This window comes from Danio rerio, chromosome 13 (assembly GCF_052040795.2).
Source record: "Danio rerio strain M-AB ecotype USA chromosome 13, GRCz13ab, whole genome shotgun sequence".
Classification (NCBI taxonomy): Eukaryota; Metazoa; Chordata; class Actinopteri; order Cypriniformes; family Danionidae; genus Danio; species Danio rerio.
In genome coordinates this window covers 31,640,872-31,664,029 of record NC_141033.1, presented here as the reverse complement: position 1 = coordinate 31,664,029, position 23,158 = coordinate 31,640,872, and the positions used below count along the sequence as shown (strand labels likewise).

The following is a 23,158-nucleotide window of genomic DNA, read 5'->3' as shown; positions in this document are numbered from 1 at the left end:
TACAGGTGTGGTTAGGGACATTTTTGGTGGTCAGGGATAGGTTCAAGAGTGAGTTAAGGTGTAAGGCATAAACAACAATGTACATATAGAAATTACAGATGTACTTAATGCAATACGACAATTCGTAACTTTTTAATTCAGTGGCTAATTCGTATGAATTTGCATGATCTAATTTGTACAATTTAGTAAGATTTGCTCATTACCCAATGACATTTGGGTTTAGGGGTGGGGTTGGGTGCCACGCCTCCAATTTTTGTCAAAATTGATTTATTGACATATTCTTATTAATTGACAACTTATTTACATTATGGGATGTTTTTTGTAAGTTGTTTACATTTTAAAACTTTTTATTTAAAAAACAAATGTTACTATGTTTGCTATGGAATGTAAAAACGTTAAAGCTCAAAATGTCAAAATCATTCAGAACGCAGATACGATACATATGAATGAACGCAGATTCCAAGGTGATGAAATGTCTAATTTAGCTAAAAATAATATATCTAATAACTAACTATCAAATAACTAAAGTATCTTATTTTAACCCAAATTTGTATAAAATGAGGTAAACCTTATCTACATTTAACCTGCAGCAAAAACTCCAGTGTTTGACAGTAAAATTAATGTTGTTTGTAAGCAACTAATGAAGAATATGAGGTAATGTTATGTAAATATGTTACAAATATATTCAGCTTTGTGCAGGAAACAACCTGATTTACTCAGGGAGTTCAGAATCAGTTTCCTCAACATTATTTTGAATCAATTACAGACAAACCCAACCATTGGATTACATTAATTACGTTTTTACCCTGATGTTGGTTTTGTCCATAATTGAAACAACCCAGAATTATTTACAGTGATCTTTCTCTTAAAGAAAAAAAAAACATATTTATTATCCACATTAACCTAAAATCACTAAATCACTCTGAATGAAAAATAATACCCAAACAATTAGCAACATGTTTGGCTCAAGCTATCATTATTCAGATTTTTTATCATTCATCCAATCATTTTTGCATCTACACAAACCAATTAACAATCAAACATCAGCTTAGCACAAGTAACTAATGAACATGCATTACAGAAGGGCATAGAAAAATCACCACAGCAACAATCAACAAGCAGCCATAGCAACTGTTGAAGAATAAAAAAACTGCAAATGTATTTATTCTTATGGTTGTGAAAAGCATCAGGTGTTTACTGTGAAGTGTGGCCATTGTTTATATAGGTGTATGTGTGTGTGCGTACACTAGAATTAATGAGGGTGGGTTGAGGAAATGCCACCTACTGGCGTTTTACACAAACAACTTCTGGTTTAGTGATGAATTGGGGAAACGCCCGAGGGCATGAAACATGTCTTTTGCTGTTCTCTCTTATTCCCTCCATCATCCTTCACTCCATCTCTCCTGGACCACCTCACTAATGATCGCTCAGAGTCTGGGACCCAGCTATGCATCATTTACTAGGAGCTCTGGAGACTGAAAGGGGAAAGAGGGAGAGAGGCTGAGATAGGAAGAATTAAAGAAAGAGAGAGAGACTAAAGAGATAGGAAGACCTAAAGGGATTGCAGATAATATAATTTTGAAAAAAAAGGAGCATGACATGCGGAGAGAGGGAAGGAAAACAAGAGGAACGAATTGAATTGAAGTCAGAGAAAAAGAAAGAGAAGGATTGAGGGGCGACGCTGGAAATGAGAGTGATGGAAAGGCAAGTGAGTTGGTGATAATTTCATTGGCAGAGAGAGATCAGAAACAGATGATGAATTCTGGAATGTCTTTGCCCTTCCAAAGTCATGGCTCTATTACAAAAGAAACAATAAAACCCAAGGGTATAATCTTTGCTTCAAATGGAAATAGCCAAAAACACAAAATATGTTTAATTGGTGAATGTATAAAGATATTGTTCAACATATTTTTGTTTTGTATAATTTTCGTCCCAAAATAGCTCAGGTACATGCATTGCAAATGATTTTTTTATTTCTACATGAATCAGTGTTTTTAAATGAGTACAATGAGTAAATGACTCAAGGTCTCATTAATAAATACAACTGTTTTATTCCTGAATTAATCAGTGTTTCTGAATGATGCTTAAATACCTTAATGGCTTAATGAAAAGAAAAAAGTGTGGTCAATTCCTGAATAAGGCAATTTTTGATAGAATCAACTGTGTAAATGAATTAATGACTTGCCCGTTAAGAAAACTGCAATTTATTAAAACATTAATGTGGTTTTAAACAAATTAAATGAGTGAATGAATCAATGATTTATGAAGACAGTAAATGGCAAATGGATTGCCTAAACATGTGAGTGCTTCCATACCTGTCAACATTTGGATGTGAAAATATCCGCAAATTGCTAAATATGCTCATTTAGTGCTGTTTTATTGTACAAAAATAAACGGTAATAAGCTGTCAGTATATGTTTTATTATTATTATTATTATTTACAAAAAAATAGAATAGTTTACATTAGAGAAAAGCTGCTAATAAATTAGCTGACAGTTTAGCCTATTAAAATGAATCTATTATAAAGGAATTAAATCAAGCTATCAAATCTCATTAATCTGTTCTTTACTACAATGAAAAGCATTTGATTGCTTTCCTAACTTTTTATGCTCATTTAAGACAAAATTAGTTGTTTAAAAGAAAACTGACTAAGATGGACACCTTTAGATGTTATTATTATTAATTATGTTTATTTTTCTGTTCAAACACACACCCAAAACCCAGACTTTCACTCAGCTTCAAATTGCGTGTAAGGAATTAATTTGTTAAACATTGTCTATTTACTGTATTACTATACGTGCTGCTACAAGAGGACTGCATAGAAGGGACAATGGTGACTGTTTTGAAAATGAAGGGAATCCTACCATTTGTATATTTATTTCAAAGGCTGCATCCGAAATCGCATACTTCCATACTATATAGAACATTAATAGTGGATGTAGTACATCCTAGTTTTATTCTTACTCTTTACATTGATACTATATAAAACATGCTTTTCAAATGGCCAAGTGTTTAAATTTAAATACAGTACCTACTGAATAGTAGGCAGTTTCTGACGCAGCCAGTGTTCTCAAGCCTAAATTAAACGAAAGCACAGAACAGATTCACATTTAAGAGCTAGGGGCTTCCCCTGATGGTTCGGCAGTATGGGTTGTGTATAGAGAGGTTCGGCTCTTTAATGTTTATTGCCACCATTCATAGAAAGATTGAAAATACAGGAGAAATACAGGAAAATACTTTTACGGGATGATAGCTGGATAAAACTGTAAAATATGAGAGAATCCTGGGAAAAACGGGAGGGTTGACTGGTATGGTGCTTCACTCATAAATTCAGCTGCTTCGTTCCTAAATTAATCATTGTTTCTTTTCTAAATAAATCCTTGTTTTTGAACAAATTGTGTGAATAAATCAATGAATCCATCATATAGAAATTTGAATGCTTTAATGATGATAATTGAGTAAATTGATTATTGATTCACTCATAAAAACTATTGCCCTTTAGAACTAATAAAATGTGTGAATGAACCAAAGACTCATTTGTAAAGATAAACCTTCAATGAACCAACTGCCTCATGACAGACATTTGTCTGTTTGTTCATGATTTCATCAGTGTTCTTATATTATATATATTTTATATATAGAAATTTACTGAGTAAATGAATAACAATTCCATTTTTGTGCCAAACAACAAAATAAATTCATGTTTTCAAACAAATTAAATGAGTGAATGAATCAATCCTTTACTATTAAAAGAGTTGCCTGACTTCAAAATGAGTCCCTGTATTTGACAGCTTTAAAACACATGAGCCAATCAAATTCAAGTACCAAAAATTGTCTAATCCAGAAGCTTAATCACTCCTCACCTGCTGTCTGTGTTCAGGAAAATCTAAAGAAACTTGTACTTGCACAATTCACAGTGTAAACAATAACAATAAGTCAAAGGTTTACACCAAGATTAAACCCACAGCTAAACACGTCCATCCAATAAAGCATTTAAAGGCATGTCGATCTCATAAATGTCTTGGCTTTATGAGCAGTTGGATGTATTGACTGTTCTGCTGAATACCGGTAAAATGAAAGTATAAGTAACGATCGTCAAGGATAGCGGAAAGCATCTGCCAGCCTGGCGAGCCAAGCTTCCCAATGTTAGCGGATGAGAGAGAAGGAGCTCTGTGCACAGAGTATAAATGGAGAAGGTGAGAAAGCGCTGGAGGCTATAGGAAAGAAAAGGCCCATTCTATTAATCATGGCTTTGATGGAGGGCGCCATGGAGTGACAATAAGTTCTGCAGCAAACCACCGGTCTCAGGTGCTGCTGGCCTTCACTGCAGCTACACAGAGAGACCCCCATGGGCCCACTGCTCAACCCCACTCTATAAAAGAGACAAGTGGAGACTAGCTTTAGGTAGCAGGGGATAAAGTAGAACAGAGTTATGGAACAGCGGTTCTTTGGAAAAGCTATAAAAAAGCTGCAAAACAGACACAATGTGCGCCTTTTATTCCAAGTCAGACAGAGGGATGATAGGAAAATGCTTGTAAATTATATATCACAATGGATTTTAGAAATCTAATAACCATCTCTTGTCACCTTTGCTTGCAAGCGGACCGTCTGACAAATGAGTCTTATGACCTGAAGGATAATAATGTGTGAATGTTCTGCTCTGGACTACAGCTGCTCGCTGTCTTGGTCACCCTATTAGAGGCCTATGTAAAGGTCCAGGTGTGTGTATGTTGTGTTCGCACAGGCTTCTGCATCACACCAATCTCAGCTCTTCCTTGGGGGTGAGAGAAGGAGAGCGGAGGAGGCGAATGAGATGGAGGAAGGATTGAGAACATAAAAGAAAGATTTCTTTAATGCCGTGTTACTTTATGTGGTCATTTGTGAGAAGTGTGAGGTGTCGCATTACTGCTGCACTCGAGCAATAAGGCATGAAGTGTCTAAAGTATATTAGGAATTTGCTCCTTTTCTGGTCATTTCACCTGTTTTCAATATGGCATTAGTATTCGTTTTATGTTTGGAAGCGATTGCTTGGGTTTATAGGAGTTTTATGCTGCTTGCCACTGTCCAAATGAATCCCGTTTAAGCATTTTTTTTTCAGTTGTACAAATCCAAAACCATTACAATAATTTTTTTTTAAACTGTATCCTTTCCATCAAACATTATAAAGAAAAACTAGAACTCACCACTTACTGGGGAATCTATTTTTACAGTTATTTAAATTTTCTAAAATTGATTTACTAAATATTAAGGATGTCCTGATCAGGTTTTTTTGCCCTTGAGTCCTGAATTATTTGAATTTGAGTATCTACTGAAACCCAATCTGATACTTCTTTAATGCATACAAAAAGAATAAAGAAGAGCGAAAAAACACATCAAGAATGTTTCTTATTTTTTATTTAATTCACCTTATTTTAACATTGTGAGGTAGCTTAAACAATCAAGTAATAAATGACATCAATTCTTTACTTTTGCACTTCAGTGCAAGAGTAAATATAAAAGAAAATCTAATATAAAAACAAAATGCATCTCAACTTAAAATACCCAGCAGGCAATCCCAAGTTTACATATCTCACAGTTTGCTATGGCAATGTTGTCGTCATCAACTTTATAATACCTGCAGATCGCAGACATACTCGTGCTTTCCACTTAAAGCTGCTTCCGTGTTCTTCTTTATATATATACATACATTCATAGAAAAGTTTTATGCTGCTTGCTACTGTCCAAATGAAACCCATTTAAGCATTTTTTCTCAGTTGCACAAATCAAAAAAACAATTACAATCAAACTTATTTTTAAACTTGAACCTTTATGTTAAACATTATAAACAAAAATGAAAACTCAAGTGTCTCCATTTTACAGTTGATTAAAAAAATTACTAATTTGAAAATTGAACTAAATCTACAGTGCTCAGCATAATTGAGTACACCCCACTTTAAAAATGAATATTTTTCTCAATTTCTCTGTGAATATAGACAATATTTTGGCGCATTTAAACAAAACACATTTATTAAACAGATATATTTATTCAAATAATATTTTAGCCACCAAACATATTTAGAAACTGAAAGACAATACATTTAAATTCAAGTAAAAATTGCAAAAATAAATTACAACCTACAAAATATCAACAAAATATCAACTTTTTTTTTTTTTTGCTTCTCATGATTTTTTCTTTTTTTAAAAATTGTATTTAATATTTTTCTATAACATACAAATTTGGCTGTAGTAGTTTTTGGATCGTTACAATAAGTGATTTTGTTAGATAAGCTCCAGATTTGGCTTTAGTACGACTAATCTAATGTTTATGCACAAATATGATATTGTTTAGCTTCCTATTAATAATATGAATTTAAAAAATAGATTTGTGGGGGGTGTATTTATATATGCTGAGCACTGTATCCATATTTTCTAAATAAATGTATATCTATAATTTCCCGTGTTAACAGTTACTTGGGACTTGATTAAATGGACAAAATGACGAATGACTATTTTGGTTTGACTTGATTAGCATGACTTTTGTTCTCAATTATTTTAGAGCACCTGTAATCAAAATGTAATTAAAACAAAGACAAAGATGCCACAGAGGGAAAAAAAGTCTTACAAAAGGTTTTGTATTGGAAATAAACAATAGTCTATAATACTAAACAATAGACCATGTCACAAAAGAAGATTAAAAAAGAAGATTCTAATTTCAAAATAAAATAAAATGATGTTTTTTTATTTTATTTATATTATTATTATTATTATTATTTTGTAGATTAGCAATTAAATATATATTTTTTAAAAAAGGCTTACATTGCATTAGAAATTACAGTCTCTAAACCATCATCCCTCTCTTAATTCTCCCTTTCTTCTCAGATGGGATCAGATGAGGCCAAATCAAAGCTTACCATGGGGCAGCTTTGGCCCACAGGCCGTAGTTTGGGTATCTCTGATTTAGAGAAAGTAATGTGCGAAAAAAAAAAGACATGCATCTTTCAAAACAGATTTTTATTTTTTTTCAGTAGTTTACAGAAATACACCATTCATTCATTTAAGACAGTAGAATGAAAACAAAGTAAGGGCTATTTTTAAATACACAGCTGAGACATTACACCATAATAATATACACATATAATAAAGAGCCATGGTTGACAAGAGCTCAAACAAACCTTGTCATCGTCTTGATGAACAGCCACAAAGCCAAGATAGAGAGCAGAATCTACCTTGTGCCCCGTAGTTGTTTATAAGGCCATCTAAAGCATGCGCATTTTTGCTTTCTCGCATGCGCTCACCACGCATCTATATTTGAAATAACAAATTTCTTGAGCTGATGATAATAAAGTGCGCGTGATTATTGAAGTGCAATTGACATCTGATCCTTTCAGAAACTGACAAACACGAGAGTGAAGCGCGAAAAAACAAAGGAGCAAATGATTCTTTCAGCAATCTAAAACATGAACACATTATTTATTATCATCACCTTTTGGATTATTATGAACTTGGAATGATGGAATTACTTTCTAACAAGAGGTTACAAATGCTGGCGAAGTGCTTAAAGATACAGATCAGAGGTACTTTGCACTGACTGGTCTATATGTTGTGTGTTGTTTTTCAAGCCAAATAAGGACTAAATGTTAGCTGAGTGTAGTTTTTCTGTAATTGATAACATATCAGAGACTGTAAGGCTGTAAGTCTGTGTGTGTTCATTTATGTTACAATTATTTATTTATTTTATATAATTGCAGACATTACAGTAGGCTATTTCACACTCATCATTGATCTGCAGTTATAATCAAAACATGTTCATAGAAAGCTTAGTAATGAACATTTGTACACAAGTATTTGTGTATAAAGCATCTGTTTTATGAGAAGTGCTTCTCATTTGATATGTGAACGACCCATACAGCTTTACTTTGACATTTCCTAAAGCGAGAATGAAGTCGACTGAAACTTTCTGTTGTACACCACACCCACCAAAAGCATACCATTGGTACCCTTTTTTCAATGGAAATGCAAGCCTGATGTAAAGGTGACCCGTACCGTACTGCACCACTCAGTGGAAATATGCCATATGAAACTACATGGCCCTATCTACACAGCACATATCACATGTGCAAATGTATTTATCTATCAGTCATTTGACAGTCTTTACTATACCTTCTCCCCAAGTGGCACATCAGCCGCATCATGTAAGCCCAAGTTGCAGGTTCTCTTCCACCTCCTGCTGATCCTGTGATCCAATCTGCCAAACCACCGGATGATACTCCTATCTCAAACCACATGAATCATGCACTGGCCTAATCCATCCCACACTCTTCTGTTTGAACAAACAGCGATAACAGCAGCAGAGCAGCATTAACTTATGTATCGAACTCACCAGAAAATGTAATAAAGTTTCAGCGCAGGTCAATTTAAAAGACTCAATCGATATTTTCCTGTGCATGCTTTTACTCGCTCTCATTACAGACACCGCTCTCTGGTATTAACTGACATTTGGTGCCAGCGTTTGAAACCAAAATGAAGAGGAGATGAGCGTGGGACACTTCCAAATGTGTCTTTGAAATGGCATTAGTCCCATAAAACAGCAGCATGTGGAAATGAAAGACCGAGAGGAGAATAAGGGTAATAGACAAAGATTGGGGGGGTGAGAGTGAGAGAGACATGATAGAATAAAGGGTTTTTAGCCTGCGGTGTTGTAGCTTTTCTTGGTGAGGTGTGAGGAGAGCACATTTTTCCCCGAGTCTAAACGGGAGCAGGGCAGCTCAAAGAGGTGCTAATTTAAACGCAGAGAGACACCTGGACACCTGATTCCAGCTATCCACGGTCCTCACACAATGAGCACACAAGCCCAGCTAAATATAACTCTGCCACACGCTTGCTCTTGCTCACACACACATGTCATACCCTTACCGCTAGCATATGTGTGTCTACCATCTCAGTCACTTAAGGTGCATCTGTCACACCAGGAAGGGGGGGAAACAGATTTATTACAATTTTAAACATTTAGGATGGATTGTTAATCATATGGGTGCAACGTCTGTGTCCTAATTAAGGTTTCCCAACTGATTTTACACTTTAAAAAAATCGTCACCTTGAAATAATTTGATTCTCTCACATTTTTGTTATTTGCATATTCTTATTCTGTGGTAATTTATTCATATTGTGTGATGTCTTATTGTGTACATTTGTGAGATTTTTTATTTACTTGTTTTGGTTACATAGACTGCAAATATAAAGCTCTGTGTTTCTAAACTACTATTGCCTAAAGAAACTTGTCATTGAAAAGTGATGACAATGGCAGCCTTTTCTGTGCAAAACAGATAAATTATGAAAAAACATAGCTCAAACAAGTGAACACATGTACTAGGTAAACATTTAACATAGTTTATATACTATTTTATTTTTTCCCCAATTTCTGTTTAGCAGAGAAATTTTTTCAGCACATTTCTAAGCATAATAGTTTTAATAACTCATTTCTAATAACTGATTTATTTTATCTTTGCCATGATGACAATAAATATTATTTTACTAGATATTTTTCAAGACACTTCTATACAGCTTAAAGTGCCATTTAAAAGCTTAACTAGGTTAATTAGGTTAACTAGGCAGGTTTGGGTAATTAGGCAAGTTATTGTATAACAATGGTTTGTTCTGTAGACTAACAAGAAAAAAAAAATATAGCTTAAAGGGGCTAATAATTTTGTTCTTAAAATGGCTTTTAAAAATTTAAAACTGCTTTTATTCTTGCCTAATTAAAACAAATAAGAATTTTCACATACATACTGTGAAAAATGTCCGTGCTCTGTTAAACATCATTTGGGAAATATTTGAAAAAGAAAAAAAATTAATCAAAGAGGGCCTAATAATTCTGACTACAACTGTGTAAGGAAACTTTCCATTCTGTCAAAAGTTTGATATAGTGGAAATGATTTTTTTATATATATTAAAGAAATATGGTTCTTTTAACATTTGATCAATGAAAAGATAATTTGGGAACCAAAATGGCTTCATGAAATTGCTTTAGAAACACTGACAACATTCACAAAGACATCAGTAATTGAATTATTTGATTTACTCTGAATAAGACAATAATATTATTAAGGTGTTTATACGAGTTGCTTTTAGTATGTTCCTTTCAGGATCCCGTTTAACATGTTATTATAGCACATAATTCGATTAAAGTCATTGTGTCACCACACTTTCCACATTTCCTCTTGAGTTTCATGTCATTTCGGGTGTTTCATTTTTGATTTTTCAGCTTTAAAAAGCTGTAGTTCGTCAGTTACCCTTTCATTTAGAAACATTTCATGCATGCCCCCCAGTTACAAACGAGATATCAGATGCTATGAACTGCAGCACGAGTGTTGTTTTAATGGAATTTGATACCTTATGCTGAATGGGCAAAAAAAACCTGCATTTTACAATGCAGGTGTCTGCGGTCTGTCACTGACTCGGTAGGTGCAGAGAATAGTGTCGAACAGCCTTGTGTGTATGGAATATTCTGTCACAAAATGTTGCAAAAATCCTATGCAACGGTAATTGTTTAATTAAGGGGTTTACATGTCTGTACGGCACTTCAATATTGCCAATAAAATCGGCATACCCAACTATGCCGGCATACTTGATTTCTGTTTAGTTTGATTATGAACTTAATCAGATTAAATTAATCATAAATTGTTATTTACATGGTAGACTCTTAATCAGAGCATTGTCTTAATCATATTAAAATTGTATTATTGGTGGTATTTTGAAGGGTTTGAGTGCAGGCAACATTTTAAAATGAAGGTTTTTTCTATGGTTCAATGAAAAAGGTTTTAAACTTCGTAGTGGGTGCAGAATCATCTGTGGTTATTTCAACAATATTGATTATAATAACATTTTTAACAATAAAAGTTAAAAAGTTGTAATAAACCTTGTAGCACTCCAGAGATTATCAATGCATATTTCGATGAGTGTGGGCGAAGCAGTGGTGCAGTAGGTAGTGCTGTTGCCTCACAGCAAGAAGGTCGCTGGGTCGTTGGCTCGAGCCTCTGCTCAGTTGGTGTTTCTGTGTGGAGTTTGCATGTTCTCCCTGTGTTTGCATGGGTTTCCTCCGGGTGCTCCGGTTTCCCCCACAGTCCAAAGACATACGGTACAGGTGAATTGGGTAGGCTAAATTGTCCGTAGTGTTTGTGAATAAGTGTGTGGAGGTTTCCCAGAGATGGGTTGCGGCTGAAAGGGCATCCGCTGCGTAAAAACTTGCTGGATAAGTTGGCGGTTCATTCCACCGTGGTGACCCTGGATTAATAAAGGGACTAAGCTGACAAGAAAATGAGTGAGTGAATGATTTCAATGAGTGCCCTATAAAGGATTAAATTATTAAAATATTCATCAAATGTTGGGAACCAAAAATGGTTCTTCTGCAAAAAAAAAAAAAAAAAAAAAAAGTTTTGTACCTTACTTTGTAAGAGTGAAGGTCATGGGCTTGATTCAGTAAGAATGCGCAGACTTTTATCTTAATAGCAAATGACTGCCAATTGCATAAACAGAAACTTGTTTAGTTTCAAAGCCTGTCCAAGGAGCTGTCTGTTGATGATTTAGTTGACTTAAAGGTACTCATATTCCAAAAGGTTTGCAAATCTTTTATTATGCTGCCTGCTACTGCTGGCAAACTATAGGGAAGCAATTCTATAGTGTATTGTGAAGACTTTAGTGAGAGAGAGGAAAAAAAACAACAAAAATGGTATTAAATGGCAAGAAATGTGACCCGAGACCACAAAACCAGTCATAAGTGTCAATCTTATGAAATTGAGATTAATACATTATCTAAAAGCTGAATAAATGCGTTTTCCATTGATGCACGATTTGTGAGGATAGGACATTATTATGCTGAGATACAACAATTAGAAAATCTAGAATCTGAGCATGCAAAAAATCTAAATAGAGAAATTCAGCTTTAAAGTTGTCTTAATTAAGTGCAAAGCAATTTGTTAATTTCCAACTGTAAATATATCAAAACATTCATTTAACATTAATTGCACATTAATTTTAAATTAACGTTTTGATATATTTACAGTTGGAAATTAACAAATTATGTTGATGTAAAATGAACTTTATTTAATATTCTAATGATTTTTTGCATAAAAGAAAAATCTAAAATTTAGCTGTTTATTTTTGGCTTCTGCTAAAAATTCATACGCATTCATCCTAAGACTGGATTTGTCATCCATGAAAGTCCACAAAGTACTACATAACTGAGCCTTTGCAAGATCTGCATCCCACCTCTCACTTTCAGTTTGTGCCCATCATGACACTAAGAAAATAATGAATAAGTTTTAGAAATATGACATGCTAATTTTCAGACGGAATCAGTTAGAAAAGTGCACAACATACATTTGAATGATTCAGTATAATCAGAAAGACACTAACGTTATTAACAATGTATTGTACTTTTTTCCTCAATTGTATTTATTTTCTTAAAAAAAGATCTGTTCAATCAAATTTGACAAGTTTAATGCATTTCACTTCGTTTTGGAACACAGCACTTGCAGACACACTATGCAATTTCCACAGCAAAAATTGTGGTGTATTTTGGAATAAAACCAAACGTCTTCAAAGCTTATCCCTGAAGCATAATTCAATCGTAAAGACTGTGTCTTTCTAAAAGATGAAGAAAAAAAAATCAACAATTTAGAAGAAACTCACAGTGTGCTTTTAACTCAGGAATGGGCTCTACACTACGTGAACCCTTAGCACAAAAATCAGAGTCCGAGTTGAGTCAGGCCCCTGCAGAGGGCTCTTTTCAGACAGCAGGGGTCCAGGGAACACAGAAGACAAAGAACTGCTCTCAAACCCAATACAGAAGGATAGAACGGCTGCTCGCTCTCGAGAGAGAGGAGAAACGCTTTGCTTTATTCTCGTCTCCTTCTTATGTCTCTGTTTTAAGTCAGGGTAGCCGTTCGGCTGGGGATCTCTTTAAGCTGAGGATGTGCATCATACACAGATGTAACAAAACATGAGCTCTTTAAAGCTGTAAAAAGTCAAAGATGCTACATTTGAACCGTTGTTTATACTACAAAAGCTGAATTACAACATCTCTCAAGTGCTTCACAGTGATTTTCGCATACATGATTGTGTTTGGAGTCGTAGTTAAAATCCCAAACGGCTACCAACAAAAATGATACGGCAGAAATACAGTGTAAAAAGAACAGAAATGGAAAAACATTGTTTGAAAAAGGGAGGGACAAGGGGAAGGACAGAGACAAACTGTTGTTGGAGTCAGCCATCAGAATCAGATTGTGAGGTTGGCCGAGCAAGAACACGGTGGACAAGATAAATGATTCAGATACAAATTACCAGGCGCACAGAGAGATATTCTGGCGCCATGCAATCCATTCAGCATCGTACTGAATGCCCAATACACAGATGTTCAAAATCAATAAGAAAGGAGTGAAGAAAAAAAAATCAAGTAAGAGAAGAACACCTGAATCGATGAACTCCTTGATGATGAGTATAGGGTGGAACTGCATCGTATGCAGATATCTGTACCATTATATTCTGAAACGAAGAGGCAACATCCAATATAAATTCATGTTCTATTTGCTGTTTATATGGTTTCATGGTTTAAAGGTGCTACTTCTTATTCTACAGACAATTTCTTATGAAATATTGCAATAAATGATTTATCTGTATCTTTTTTTTCCACATGTCCTAAAAACATATGGGGGTAGGAGTGAGGCAACAAATCAAGTTTTCCTGTGTACTAAGATACCTTCACCTGATCAATTCTTTCATACAGTATATGTATTCTTGAATTCCTATGATACCCCACAATCCTGCATTTTGATTCTGAGACCGTTGTGCTAAAACAGAAAAACGGCTTAACATTGTGGTTGTACTTTTTTTGCATTTGCATTGTCACTTCTAGAATTAAATTAATACTTGAGTAATGAAATATTCACCAAAGCTCGATATTTTGTTGTAGGCCATAAAACTATTATGCTGCCTCAGAAGTGTCTCCAAAATTGTTTTTTAAGGCACCTTCATGCACAAATGCTGCCTGCAAAGTCATTGCAAAGCAACAAGTCAGCACCTTTTTAGTCAAGCCAGCTAAATATACTTCAAGTAAAATTTAAGGCTAGCTGGTGAGAGGTCATTTTGAACAAAATCAGGTTCAAATCAAGTTTCAAAACATCAAATCTGATAAGAAAAGTTGGCTGAGTTAAGAAAACATATTTTAAAGGGCGCCTATGATGAAAATCATCTTTCGGACAGAACTGTGTGTACACATACACAGTGTGTCCACAGTCATATTGGAGTAATACAAAAATAAGACTCTTTTTTTTCCTGACGTTAAAATAGGATCCAAATCCCTCCCATTTTGAGGACGACCACAACAATTTTACTACTGTATGTCAGTACAATTATAATAGAAGACGGTTTATTTTGTACAATCCCATAATGACTATCCATACAGCAGTAGATAATAACATGTATCCTATCACATTTGCCATGCAAACAGTGCAAAGTTAAATGCATGCACTTTGTGTGTGTATGTACGCTGTGTGTGTGTAAGTGTGTGTGCTTGAACTTTGTGACAACATTGTGTATGATACATCATACACATGTATTCAATGGTTTGAATTAACTCTGCAACAAATACATCAAATAATCATTGGGAAAGTTCTTCTCAAAATTCTGCTTCCTTCATGTCTGTCAGCTGTTTTTCTTACTCAGCCGAGCTGGAGATTAGGCATACTCTGACAGGCACGTGGGAACAGTGGGTGGGGAGAACTAACATTAAAGGCACAGGCTACAAAAACAGCAACATTGTGTTCAGACCAAAAAATTCCAATACTCAGAAAGGTATAATAAATAATTTGATGGGTGTTTTGAGCTGAAACAGACACATTCTGGAGACACAAAAGACTTTAAAAAAATGGGTAAAATAGGTGTCCTTTACCTAAAGTATTATTTGTGGCTTTGAGGTGAAAATAACTAACTTTTATGTTTACACACACACACACACCCACACACACACACACACATATACATATATATATATATATATATATATATATATATATATATATATATATATATATATATATATATATATATATATATATATATATATATATATATATATATATATATATTATAATTTATATATTATGCAAATATTTTGTAATGATTACATCTGGCATCTAGACTACTTCATTTCATTATAAAATTGCCACGCTTAAGTTCTGATTTCTTTAAAAGTCAGTGATCTTCACTGCCTGATCGATATACAATATATCAGACCGGACAAGAAGCATTGTGTTAAATCCCATTTTCCCCTGCCATGTCTTTAAAATATGACAGTTTATTTTACCCCAGTGTTTTCAATGAAGTTTCTCTGCTCACCTGCTGATCCCGATGGAATTATCGAGTATATGGTTTTTATCTTGTTTTACGCTTGAACAACTGAATGAACGCTTAAGTCTATTTAACTCAATGTATTGTAATTACATTACAACATTCATGCTGTTAAAAGAACCTTATGACGTTGAAAATAGTCACATTAAATTTTTACCAAAAGTTTCTCATTGGCTAAACACACTAGCTGTGCGTATACAACATTACATTAGACTGTAGACTGCAAGAATGGATGCCAGGCAAAATACATGCATCCCCAGTAAGCATGAATAAGTGAAGTGATCTTTTTGAAGTGGTCACATATCATGGTTTAGGCTGCATAGTGTGGACAGAGATTGTTTTTATAATGCAATTAAAAGTCTGGATGAGAAGCTTTTTTCATTCTAAAATACTGTTTTAAAATGAAAAAAAAAACACTACTTTAACCGCAACCTGTGGCTCAGCCTTCTTCGACCTGGAAATCATCTCTGGTTCATTTCATGTTCATTGAATCAGTCCACAGAGTTAAAAAATTAAACACTGGAAAGCCAATTTCTTGACAAAAGTTGCAAACATAATAATTTGCTCAAATTTGCATTAAGTTCTCAGCTTTTAGACATTTTTAATTCACTTTCATTCCAACAATTCCCTTACAGAGCATGTATTTCAGCTCCCAATTGGAATGAACTGACACATTGCTCATCTCAGTACAAGTGGATGTCCAGGCTTTTAGAATTATTGTGTGTTGTACAGACAGTTATGATTATAGTTTTTTTCTTCTAGATATGAACAGCCCTCTGTGGGCCTCCAAAACTGTAGTGCAGCATATTTCGAATATAGTGGAACTTAATATTTTACTAGTCAGTTTTATTAGCAGGCGTATGAGTGGTTCTAAATTTATGATTTATTTTATTCGCTATTGAAGCAAACTTTTTATACTCTATATAGCATGTTTCAGCCTCTGGTTCACTTGAAAAAAAAGGAAGCAGACCAAACTCTGAAGACTGCTGAAGAAAGTACGTAAACACTCTTCCAGGCCGCAGATGTCTTGTGAATGTGAGACTTCTTCCTGAATCATGAAGTGAGAGAACAGAAAGAGATCTCACCACTCAGAGGTTCTTTTATCAATAAAGAAGTGGAAGGAAAAGTGTGGGAGTAAAACACAGAGAAGAGGAAGCAGATACAGTAGAGACCCCAAAGCGCACAGCATGGCGTCAGTGCCAAAATCAACAGATATCTTCAGCTGCTGGAGTGTAATTCAGAATAACACCTTGATTTTGTTCTGGCTTTGTTATTCCCTTGTTTCAGATGAAGTACCATTATAGGTGTCATTTACTGGATCTACTGCACCAGCAAAAGCTTGTAAATCAGAATAATCAATATCATGAATATATTGTAAAATTGTAATTGTTTCCTGAAGTGTTGCAGCAATATTAGATTACATGAAAATGAATTCAAAGGCATTTTCAAGAAATTAAAAAGGCTTTATCTCAGAAGCTAACAATGTATTATGCAATTTAACATCTTGTAAACAGAATTTGGAACCTGTTTCTTCAGCAAGAATGCTTGTTTTTATTTCATTAGTTCCATAATGCAGTAATCTGGTCCATTGATCACTGTTGTGTGCTCGAGGATTAGCGTAATCTCACACTTGAGCAAATACCATTATGTAAACTGGATAAAGAGAGTTAATCTGGGCTGGAGTCTTTATCAACATGAAGAATAATCCAAATTGATGAATTAATTTAAATCTAATCGGCGTAATGGGAAATTGTTCTTTAGTTCCAATGACAAATTTGTTCAGTTAAATGTCAAATAAGGTCGGAGGGATGTCAATTAGTTCATATAGGAATACTGTATTTGTTGAAGTAGAAGAGAATAACTGCATGAATACATTTTATAAAAGACATTTACATATGGTGATTCTCTAAATAGACTTTGAAAGAGGTTAGGGATATAAAAAAAAGTCACACTTTATTTTGATTGTCCTTTTGTTGAATTTAGGTTACATTGCATCTACATGCCAACTAATTCTCATTATATTATAAGTAGACTGTTAGGTTGGGGTTAGGGTTAGTGTAAGTTGACATGTACTTGCTTAGTTTCTAGTCAGTTAAATGTCTGTTGAAGAAGCAGTATCATCAGATATTAAGCAGACTGTCTACTAATACTCAAATAAACCATGAAAATAAAGTGTTACCTAAAATTATTACAAAAGATGCAAAACATCATGACCACCTGCATAATATCCCATGTAGCAAAGAATTCTGGACCAGATTTGGCATAAAGCTGGCACAGCAGGCACTGACATACAGCATGTAGGCCAAACATAACCTGGGTTTGGCAAAGGTGGCACCACTTTAAGCCAGCACACAAGACATGGGCCAGATGTCAAATGTATTGTTTGGTCCAGATGTTAAAAACTGATATGTGGGCGTAAGTTTGACCCACATTTAAAATACATTTAAATTATTTTGGGGTAAAAAACATTCTACCAATCAGGTCTCTTTCAGAAAAACATACCCATATTGCACCCAGAGCCCAATGCTTCAAGGGTTTATCAATTTCATTGCAGTTGTGACACATCAACACATCTGTCACAGTTCAGGCCCATGTTATTAATCAACTTTGGTCCATGATTTGGTCCATGTTTGGTCCTTGTCTGGAAGCCAGACTTGGTGCACTAATGTATTCTTATTTCACTGCAGTATCTGGGACAAGCAAAAGCTGATTGTGTGGGCCAGATAAATTTTTCTATGTGGGATGTCATTAATCCACTGCATTCAGCCAAAACAGCTTGATTGTCGAGGCATGAACCCCTGAAGGCTCCCTCCCCATAAATTGCCATTTGCTCAGGGTCTCAAAAGGTTAAATGCTGTACACTGCTGAGTGCCCCTTAGATTTAGTGCACTTTAGGTTGTATTGTAGTGACATTAATTTTGTTGGTAAAACATATGCCACAGATGTGGATTAATATCTGTTACATTTGGAGGCCAGGCGGTACTATTGTTGGGAAGCGTCTGCAATAATGATTAACAATGAATTGATGTAGTGCTCAGTCCCATATGCAGCAGAGTGTAATGCACTCTGTTTATTGTGACACATTCTTCCCATAACCATCATTAAAATTCTGTGTGACTTGTGCCACAGTAGATCTCTGGCTCAGACCAGATGGTATAACTTCTATTAGCCCATTCAACAATGACTCTTGAGTGGTTTATACTCAGTCACCCTAGCTGTCAAACCATCGCTTTTTGTTCCTGATATACTCTGACCCACTCGTCTTCTTTAAAAAACACATTTTCCAAATCAGTGTTTTTGCAGCAATGCCATAGAATGCCATCTTTAAAAAATCTTCTAGTAATATACAATGTCTTCAAAGAACAATTTTTCGTAGTGTTAAGAACATTTTAATTATCTAATGATGCTATTTCCATTATGAAGAATCGTTTATGGATTGAAAATGTTCCATGAAAGTTAATGGCTTTTCATGGAATTATCAATGCTAATAAAGAAGCTTTATTTTTTAAGACTGAAAGTACCTCAGATCTTTATTCCTGCCCATTTCTTTTGCATCTATCACATTAATTATGAGACCCAATTGTTTGTATACTATCTAATCTACATAGACCATAATATGTGGCCTAGGTAGGAAATGATCAACAACATTAACTACATCTGTGTATATCAAAAGTAAAATTATATCAATATAGGATCTTATAAATGTGGTTTAATTAGCAGTTTTTGAGACAAAATCAGATTAAATATTCAATACTAGAACAAACTATCAACTGTTCCCATCCCATCCACCTTTATTTGGGTAAAAAAAACATTCCAGCCTTTTAATGATGTTCGGAATGACGAGAGTGTGTCCACTGTGCAAATGACTTGTGTATTTAAATAAGTCAGAGTTTTAAATATATAATTAAAAAGCTGAAAATGTCATTGTGTGTGTTTGTGCTTGGGGGGGCTGCGTGTTGGATGTTAGACACCCAGCTAAAGGCGTCAGACATATGGCTGAAATTAGATTACACAATCACAAATGTCCCAATCAAGACCTCATGCATAATTCATAACTGCGCCTCACGGCATGATAATTACTTAATTAATATCCTGCCAACCTGAGGCTCCGCTGAGACTGGACCGCCTGTAATCCCATGGCATCCCAAAAGCAAGCAGCCGTGCCCTTGGGATGGGTGAACCTCCAGCCTGGACCTCCCGATGAGCATTCAGCGTTCAGACTCCCACCGTATCATTGACAGTCACCATAGAGCTAAATCCAGCCTGCTTGGACCTTCTTTTTTCTTTGCTTTCTTCCCCATAATCTTACCCATCCAATAATGTTCTCAGCTGGGCCTCGAACAGAAAGATTTCTCCCCTGCACCACATTCCCAGGAGCCGTGCGGCGACGGTGGATTTGCACAGTTTTCCCTGAAGATGGATTAGACAAGACTGATATGAGAGGACGGGTGGTTTTCAATAAAGGTCTCAATCACACAAGAATGCGTTTTCATATCCAAGGGAAAGCGATTTCTTATGGAGCGCATTAGTTTGTGTCGCGCTAAACGCTACAGCGATCCCAGAACTAAACAGCTTAAGCTGAATTTGATGAAAACATTCTTGGTCTGTAGATTTGGCTGAGCTGATTATTGTTAAATAATTTAAATACTTAAGCCTTACTCTAAGATAGCCATTGCAAAATCTCTTAGTAACCTAAACTGACCCTGTTAAAAGTTCATACAGTTCTGCTTGAATTCATTTCTGTGAATCACAATGAGAGCTCATTAGCACTAGCAATCTAAGGTATGTCTAATTCTAACACCAAGAAGGGTGATTCTGTCATGCATAAAATTGCATATGCTTGCATAGACATGGAAATGTATACTATCAATATACATAGTAATTCGTGCAACCAATAGGTTTGTTTTGTTGCATTTAATCCAAAAATGTTGCATAATTTGACTTGAATAAATGTTTTATTCTGATAATGGTGATTGCTGTTGCCTTTTAAAGAATTGCATGACTTTATTCATTCATTCATTTTTTTGTCAGCTTAGTCTCTTTATTAATCCGGGGTCGCCACAGCATAATGAACCACTAACTTATCCAGCACATTTTTACGCAGCGGATGCCCATCCAGCCTCAACCCATCTCAGGAAAATGCATGACTTTACTTAAGTGTAAACTTTAACATTCATTTACTCATTTTCTTTTCGGCTTAGCCCCTTTATTAATCAGAGGTCGCCACAGCAATATGAACCACCAACTTAACCAGCGGATGCCCTTCCAGCTGCAACCCAACATTGGGAAACACCCATACACTCTTGCATTCACACTCATACACTACGGCCAATTTAGCTAATTCATTTCACTTATAGTGCATGTGTTTGGACTGTGGGGAAAACCGGAGCACCCGGAGTAAACCCATGCCGACACGACAAGAACGTGCAAACTCCACAAAGAAATGCCAACTCACAGCGACACAGCTGGGGCTTGAACCAGCGACCTTCTTGCTGTGATGTAATCGTGCTACCCACTGCACCACCATGATGCTTTAACTTTAACATTTTAAAAATTAAAATGAACATCTGCAACAAGATTTAAAATTCTGGACATTTTCAAGGAGATTAGAAGAGATATTCTTGATATTAAAACAAACATTTGTTTACTTGCATTAACAGTTTTAAAGGGCACCTATGATGAAAATCATCCTTTGTAAGCTGTCATATTGAAGTGATAGAAACACAAGAAGTCTCTTTAAAAAAATCCTCATGTTAAAACAGAACCCAATGGACTATATGCACATTTAAACTTTTTCAGCCAATAATAAATGTCCGGGGAAAGCTTAAGGTGACTATTTTCAATTTTGTAAGGTTCATATTACAGCATCAATGTTGTAATGTAATTTAAATATCCGTGGACATACCACTGAAAAGACATGAAACAAACTTACTTGTTATTTTAGACTAATAAGCTGTATTTCAGATACATCCGTGTCTGTCTCTATCACTGACTGCTGTTTATCTGCTGTAAAGCAGAAGAAGCAGATGCACACGTAAGATCGGTGGGCCGGGAGAAGCAACTCATTTGAATTTAAAGCCACAGCAAAAACTGCTACACTGTACTCAAACACCAAAATGGGCAGATTCTGGAGGCTATATTAAATAATCTGATGGGGATTTTGAGGTAAAACTTTACAGACACATTTTGGAGACACCAGAGGCTTATCTTACATCTTGTAAAAGGGGTAAAATAAGTGCCCTATAATAATTTTTTATTCATTGATTGTATGTAGTTTACATGTTTATGCTGACACTTCTTAGTGTGTTACTCAAAGATTTATAAGATATACTGTATATGTTTAACATTCATATGTTTAAGGCAGGTACCGAATTAATTTAACCTTATATGATTAGAATAGAAGTGTAATAAACAACCTTTTAAATGCAATGAAAACATGTTGTTTATGATATATACACGATGTATGATATTTTTGCATGCAATCAATCCATCCACTTTGCACTTTCAAGCATTTACCAAAACACATCAAATCTTATGAATACTAATAAGGTCATGTTGTGATTTCAACTCAGTGTAGTGTGAATTCATAAATGTTACCAAAAAAAAAACTACTTGCTTAAGGCAAAAGCAACTAATATTTATCACACATATACACAACAACTTCTTAAAACAGCTACTTAACCTTTGCTCCACACAGCACTGACAAATATAAACCGGTAATTAACATTCTTTATTTATAATTCATTCATTAAAGCTCATAAAAGCTAAAATTAATTACAACGTTTTAACCACACTCTCACACCCAACACATATGCACAGAGGTGCTAAAATCATAACAAACCAAGCAAAAAACTGTAAATGTATGTGTGTGTATACACCTCTATTCTCTTAGGCTCTCCTCGTCTGGGCATCAAGAAACATAGCAAAAAAAAGCCATCCTACGCCCTCCACCATAATCAATCAATTCCTACTCTGTGGGCCAAATCCATGTTACTAATTACCCAATCAGAGTGGGCGAACTCCTTCAGCCTGTCACAGCAAACCCCACGGGGGCCCCTGGAGACCTGCTCCGTCTCTTCCCCTCATTAACTTCTCCTGTCCGCTCGCCTTGTCCAGACGCTCCCGAAAGCAGCCAGGAGTTGTGGGTAATTCGGTGGACAGTCTCTGAGGTGACCGTGCGCCTCGGGGCTGGAAATGGTAGAGGACACATTGCTCCCTCTCGGTTTCTTCTCACTTTCTCTGTCTCTGTCTCCTCTCGCCCCATCCCATCCACATCTGCGCTTAACCTAACCTACTGTTTCATCCTGCCTGTCCTGTTCACTCTTTATCAGAGGTTCATGCAGCCTCCATAGTCTGGAGAGTCAATGCATGTTTTTTTAAACTAACATAGGTTTGAATTCTTGCAATTCGTCTACACCTTAGGCATTTTGTGTGTGTGCGTGTGTGTGTGTGTGTGTGTGTGTGTGTGTGTGTGTGTGCACTGTTCAATTTAAAATCAGTACACAATTACAGAGTAGGTATGCTGTTGTGCTAATTAAAATAGATAAATAGGAATGACTGTTGGTGTGTAATTTGTTTTAGGAACAAAATTGTGCTGGTGGATGGCTCAGGATAGATGGCAAGAAGGTCACTGGTTCGAGTCCCAGCTGGGTCAGTTGGCATTTCTGTGTGGAGTTTGTATGTTTTCCCCGTAATCACATGAGTTTCCTCTGCGTGGTCCGGTTTCCCCCATTGTCCAAAGACATGCGCTATGGGTGAACTGAATAAGCTAAATTGG

The 23,158-nt window shown here is 35.4% G+C and overlaps 1 protein-coding gene across 2 annotated transcripts in view; it reads right to left on the bottom strand.

The window, feature by feature from the left end:
- The window catches only part of LOC147834222 (uncharacterized), a 204,824-nt gene that overhangs the window by 4,538 nt on the left and 177,128 nt on the right, over window positions 1–23,158 (bottom strand). The window contains exon 4 of one of the 2 annotated variants that reach the window (XM_087279493.1): window positions 19,155–19,791. The exons of the other annotated variant lie outside the window; for it this stretch is intronic. Within the exon in view, the coding sequence (XP_087135619.1) occupies window positions 19,687–19,791 (105 nt within the window). The 3' untranslated portion in view covers window positions 19,155–19,686. Of the gene's footprint in view, window positions 1–19,154; window positions 19,792–23,158 lie in introns of those variants that run through there. 2 annotated transcript variants of the gene reach the window in all.